The sequence below is a fragment of the Lathyrus oleraceus genome, chromosome 7 (genome assembly GCF_024323335.1).
Source record: "Lathyrus oleraceus cultivar Zhongwan6 chromosome 7, CAAS_Psat_ZW6_1.0, whole genome shotgun sequence".
Classification (NCBI taxonomy): Eukaryota; Viridiplantae; Streptophyta; class Magnoliopsida; order Fabales; family Fabaceae; genus Lathyrus; species Lathyrus oleraceus.
The window spans coordinates 496,041,543-496,047,576 of NC_066585.1; the positions used below are offsets into that span (position 1 = coordinate 496,041,543).

The window sequence follows — 6,034 nt, forward strand, 5'->3', positions numbered from 1 at the left end:
CATCCTTGTCCAGTTCAATATTGGGCCCATAGACATTTATCCTGTTACGCAAGATGGGCAAATTCCATCTAGGTCACTCATGTCCCTTAGCATGCTTCGTGGAGTACCCATCAACTGTCTTTATGGTCATCCAATTACAGACAATGTTTGATCAGCAATAAGGCACTCGACTCTACATCTAGGGTCCATAGTGGTTTCAGGTCGAAGGGTGGTATACACCATTATCACCATGAGAATAACTTATGACACTTTGCATAATATTCTATATAGTATTCTCATAGTGGGTCAATCCAGTATAAATATTACTCTTAATATTCATACCTATGTTTAAGACTTGATAACTCTTTATCCATGATCCATGAGATGTGATCATCAGTCTATAAACATAATAGTCTTCATGCTTTAATGTTATCCCAATTCACAATAAAGCTTAACTACAGATACTTTAAGAATAGTGTCCTTATGTCTAATGTGATCTCATGATTAAGTCATACTTGATACGTTAAACGGACTAGTTATTCTAGGGACTTTATTAAACAAACATAATAAAGAAAAAACCTTTTGTTATTAATAAATAATTCGATACAAGTACCAAAAGTATTGGCCTCTAGGGCTTACACCAACATTTCTTACTTCATCGACTCAAGATACCGATATTGCATATTGTTTTTCTTTTCCTTTCTTTGTCAATCTTCCAACAACGCTTGATTCTTTATTCACATCTACTGCTTCAGCATAAAGGGTGTCAATCTTTTCCTGAATCCAATCATTGATATTTTCCCAACCGGCGGTGATCTACAACGAATAAATTGTATACATTACAAATCTTGAATCTATTTTATACATTACTAAATACTTATGGAAACAAACATTACATCAATACATTATACAACAAAATGAAACCATACCCGCTTGACAAACAAATGGGTTTCTGTGGAGTCATTCTTCCTCCAATGAAAACTTTCTTACTTACTTATAATTTGTCGCTATTGTGTTTACATGTGTTTCTAAAAACACCTAATACTTTTTATACAACCTACTATGGGCCAAAGTTGTTTTCCATAATCCAAATCCATTCTAATTTTTTACACGTTTTTTAATTTACAACTTTTCTAAATTCACTCTTCTTTTAAGTATTCAGTTTTATTTACATTTATTTATTATTTTATACACATAATATCATTATAACTAAAACATTCAATTATTTTTTAACTATTATAATTAAATTACATATTTATTAATTTTTATGTATATAACCTTCTACATTCTTTATGAATACTCTAACATTGTATCTAACATACCTATTAAATTTTTTTTTCAATTTCAATTAATTCCTTTATTTTGTTCTCAATTTTTGGTTTAAATGTTACAAATTTATCATAATTTACTACAATTTCAATGCATTTTAAAAAAAATAGTAAATGAAATGGAAAAAAAATGAAAGTTGAATTAAGTTGAGAGAAAAAAGAGAGTTGGAGAAATATGCTACAATCAATTTAAGAAAATTAAAAGATAACAAACAGATTCAGCCACAGACAAACTTTACAATGCAAATTAATCTAGTGTACAAAATTGCAAAATGACATAAACATAACACAAACAACATAACACAAAATTATAACATCACCATATATATAAATAGATAAATCTCTTTCATTCACTATTTCTGAGGCTTCTTCCACAAGACACCAATCTTCTTCAGCATGTTACCATTTTTCTTTCTCTGAAACTCATCATCAATATCTTCACCATAAGGTGGTGAACACTTATAGTTATTCTCCAAAGACACGCCTCTCTCTGTAAGCTTCTCATTGTTCCCTGCCGAAAGCATAGCAGCGGCTGCTTCTGCAGCCTTCCTCCATTGATCAGACTGTACCTTAAGCTTCCGCAGTTCGCTTTCCATTTCCGAGCTTGCCGCTTGCGCTGCTTCTAACTGCTCGGTCACTCTCGCGGCCTTTCGGTTGCTTCTGTCTGCTTCCTCCATTGCAATCGCGAGTTTCGTTGCCACCTCGCGTTCTGCAGCCTTGGCTTTCTCTATTTCGTCTCTCGCGTTTTCGACATCCGAACTGCGCTTGCTGATCTCCATCTTCAGCGTCTCGTTCTCTTCTGATATGGTTTGCAATGTTGTTTCCTTGTCCATCATATCGGCTTTCATTTCATCCAAACATTGTTCCAATCTTTTAACTTCCTTTGCAAGTCCATTATCATTTTGTGATGACATGTTGTTTTCGAGCTTCGAATTCAAGTTCTCGTTCTCTTCCATAATACCTTGCAACTCGGTTTCTTTGTCCATTAGATTAGCCTTCAATTCTTCAATATCGGCTTTCTTTCTTTGTAATTCAGCCTCCAACTCGCGCTGTCTGTCGCCTGACTCGGACTTTATCTGCTCCATCAACTCGTACGCGGATTTTATCTGCACCGTGGTTTGAATCTGTTCTTGTTGATATTTAGTCTCGGAAGTCTCTAGAGCAGATCTCAACCCTTCAACCTCGGACTTTAAAGAACAAATCTCAACTTCAATTTGATTAGGATCCTCTCCATCTTTCACTATTTCACATTCCTTCTCGAATTCGCTATCTTCTAGAAGATTTTGAATAGAATGAGTTGATTCATTATCATTAACGTGTGTCTTAAGTTTGCTAACAAGTGTCTCTAGCGTGTTCACCCTTACTCGAGAATGTTCTAATTCCAAAGCAATGGAGTTGTAGTCATCTACATCTTTCACAACATCGTCTGCTAGAATCTCAACGGTTCTTTTCGCAGCTTCGAGTTGGAACAAAGCTTCATCGACAACAATTTGAGCCCGAGCTTCAGACTCTATGGAATCATCGAGTTGGTTTCTCATGCTCTCCATCAGAGAAAGAGATTCTGATAACTTCTGCTTAAGGTTTAGTAGCTCCGCATTCGCGGATTCAGCATGTTGAGTTTGAACACTACCGCAATTAGCTACCAACTCAAGCTGTACTTTTAGCAGCTGAATTTCATTCACTGCAGAAGCCAAAGCAGTTGAGTCAACCGAGAGATTCTTTTCGGAGGCGTCGAGCTCGGACTGCCATGCCCTGTCGCGTTCTTCGGTCATTCTCTGGAGCTCGATATCACGGGCTTCTCCGTTAGCACAAAGCTCCAGGTATTGGTTTTGAGACTCTTCGAGTTTTGCTGATAGCGTTAAGAGTTGCTCCTTGGACTCCTCGGCATCTTTCTGAGCTTGCTTCTTGCTTGATTCAGTTAAAACTAGCTGGTCCATCACCTTCTTCAAATCATCTTGAAGTTGAGAAATTTGAGATTCCAGTTCCGATATTCTGCTAGGGCGTTTCCTCTATCGCAACATAAATTACGATGGTTAAAACTATCTTCTCAACAAAGTTGAAGACAAGGAAAAATGTTTATGCGCTACGAAACACAGACACAGACACAAACATGACAGAGTGAAAACTATTACCTCGGGAACAGGACTTCGGGGCGATTTTCGATCATTGAGTTTTGGACTTCTTTCCTTCGATAATCTATTAACTTGAGTTGAAGACGACGAAGAAGAAGATATAGAGTTAGTGTCTATAGTAGTCGTCCTCATTTGACGTACCGCACGTGCAGAAACCTTCTGAGTCACTTCAGAAGAAGAACCACTTCTGAAATTCGAATCAAAAAATTGTTACTAACAAATACTATAAAACTCATTCATCTCTCTAAATTGAGTTCAACCAAGTTATACCTTGTTGTCATTATTATTTCAAATTCTATTATTGCAAATTTTAGATGATACTCTAACCATTTGAAAAAACACAACAAAAAAATAGGTACGATGTTTTTGTTGAGTCAATAAAATAAGGTAATAACTGCCATGGGTCCCAATCTCCCATTCCATATTTAAGAGAGGAACCTACTTCAACCAAAGAGGAAACACAATAATGACTAATGAGACATGATTATGCATTTAGGCAATGAGAAAAAAGTGTGAAAAAAAATTCAGAATTACTACTTCAACATTTATAGAAGAAAAAAATAGAGTAATAGTCAAAGTACTATTTCATAGATTACCTTGTCTTTGGGGTATGCATAGCTTATAGCTCAATGGGGTTAATGGTTTGGGCCTCACACACGTTGAAATATGAATGCACCCTGACCTACAAGAACTGCAAAAGTTCAGAAAAATATCAGAATCGCACAAGTTGAGGAGACAAGTGAAGTCCATGAATTTATTCAAAATAATTAATGTGTTCATGCAGATGATGAGGTTATCTTTCTCATCTTCATCCCTAGCTGTAAATGCTGAATCATTGCACATGAGCATGATTTTCACTTTAATGCTAAAAAATATTGTACCACTCTAGTCTCAAATATATCAGAAAGTTGAATCAACAAAAACTGATGCGTTTGATCTAAATTTTAGATCAAATATATCAGTTAACTTTTGGATTCAACTTTCTCATATATTCAAGGGTCTTGCTAACGAGTACTCAGCATTCTTTAAAGATTACAAATAAAGAAAATATTCTATATAAAATTTAACAATTTTCAATGCATTAAATATGCGCATTTTCGAAATTTAAAGGGTTACTATAAGGCACTCAGTAGCATTTCCCTATTTTTAATACTTAAAAGCACATCTTTTAACCTAAAAATGTAACCATTATTTCAATACTACAAGACTGAACTAAAATTATGAATTATTGAGAGCATGCCTTAGATTAAATATGATACAAAAAGTCAAGCACATTTGTATTTTCTAACAAAAAAAACTGTTCACAAATAAGGAAAAAATGCCCTCCTTTTACCAACTGATGCTATGATATAAGGGTATTTTAGTAATTTCAATTCCCCATAGATGATCATTGGATATTTTAGTAATTTGAATGGTGAAATTCTCTTAACCTATAATTTAGCCGCAAAACATGGCAATATGATACGACACATTATGTTTTAACCTAAAAAATGCTTAAACCTTCTAATTATGTCTTCTACATGATAATTAATTTTGCTATAGCCTATTAAAATTTTCACATTAAGGAACAAACAAAACAAATTAAAATGTAAAATAAACCATGCAATAACATTGAACTCTAGAATAAAAAAAATAATGGAATGCGAAAATCCCAACTTTTGAGAATGTACAAATAAGTACTCCATTAAGAAGAAGAAAAAGGAACAAGCACAAGAACAAAGAGACAAAAGAATTCCTAGTAGTACGTTACGGAATCAACCTTTTTTATAAAAAATTATATTCGTTTTGCTTTCCAAAAATAAAAAGTAATAATTTAATTAAAAGTAGATAGTGCATTTAATGTAAAGATCTATCTAAAATAGCTTTTTCATTTTTCATTTTTCATGTGAAGTGTCTTACTAAACAATTTTTATTTCAAACAATGTCTTGCTTTGTTTGCAGACGCTGAGTTCAATACTACAGAGAAAGAACAACATTAATGTCAGATTCTTTTGGAAAAGTGATTTTTCTAAAAGCGATTTTCTAAAAAGAGAAGGTGAGAGAGATTAATGATATGCTGCATTTTAGTGGAATGTAGAAACTATAAGATGAATAAATGGAAAATAGTTAAGAGAGTTGTGATGAACTTACTGAAGGTGTTGTTGTTGTTTGAGAGAGAGAGAGAGAAGTGAAAAATGAAGTAACCGTTTAGTTGAATCGAGTTTGAACTTGTGTTGTGGGTTGGTTTTTGTGGAGTGAAAAAAAGAGTACGGTTTTGTCGTTTATGGGATTTAATTAAATTGGTTTTAAGTTGGTGTTTGCGTCCGCGTAGCATACTGTATACGACGTGTCGTATAGCGTATGGTATTCTTTTTTTGCTTTCTTTGGATTACTACGTGGGTAGAATTGTCGTGGCTTATATTAGGATCAAGAATGGATAAATAAATAAAATGTTATATTCACATCTAATTCCTTTAAAAACATCTTTACATTAATTCTATAAAAAAAATTGAAATTATCTTTTTTAAAAGATAACATTAAGAAGCATTTATATTTACTACTTGACTTTGCCTTTTTTTAATGCAAATAGGTGTAAGAAATTTATTAGTCTGAAAG

At 33.7% G+C, this 6,034-nt stretch overlaps 1 protein-coding gene across 1 annotated transcript; it reads right to left on the reverse strand.

Annotated features, from left to right (window-relative positions):
- Positions 1 to 1,472: 1,472 nt before the first annotated feature.
- On the reverse strand, positions 1,473 to 5,699 carry LOC127103764 (interactor of constitutive active ROPs 3). The gene is made up of 4 exons (XM_051040997.1): positions 5,570 to 5,699; positions 4,036 to 4,130; positions 3,440 to 3,626; positions 1,473 to 3,316 (listed from the first exon to the last, which is right to left on the reverse strand). The coding sequence occupies exons 2-4, from the start codon at positions 4,053 to 4,055 to the stop codon at positions 1,661 to 1,663; spliced, it is 1,863 nt and encodes a 620-aa protein (XP_050896954.1). The 5' UTR covers positions 4,056 to 4,130; positions 5,570 to 5,699; the 3' UTR covers positions 1,473 to 1,660.
- Positions 5,700 to 6,034: the final 335 nt, after the last annotated feature.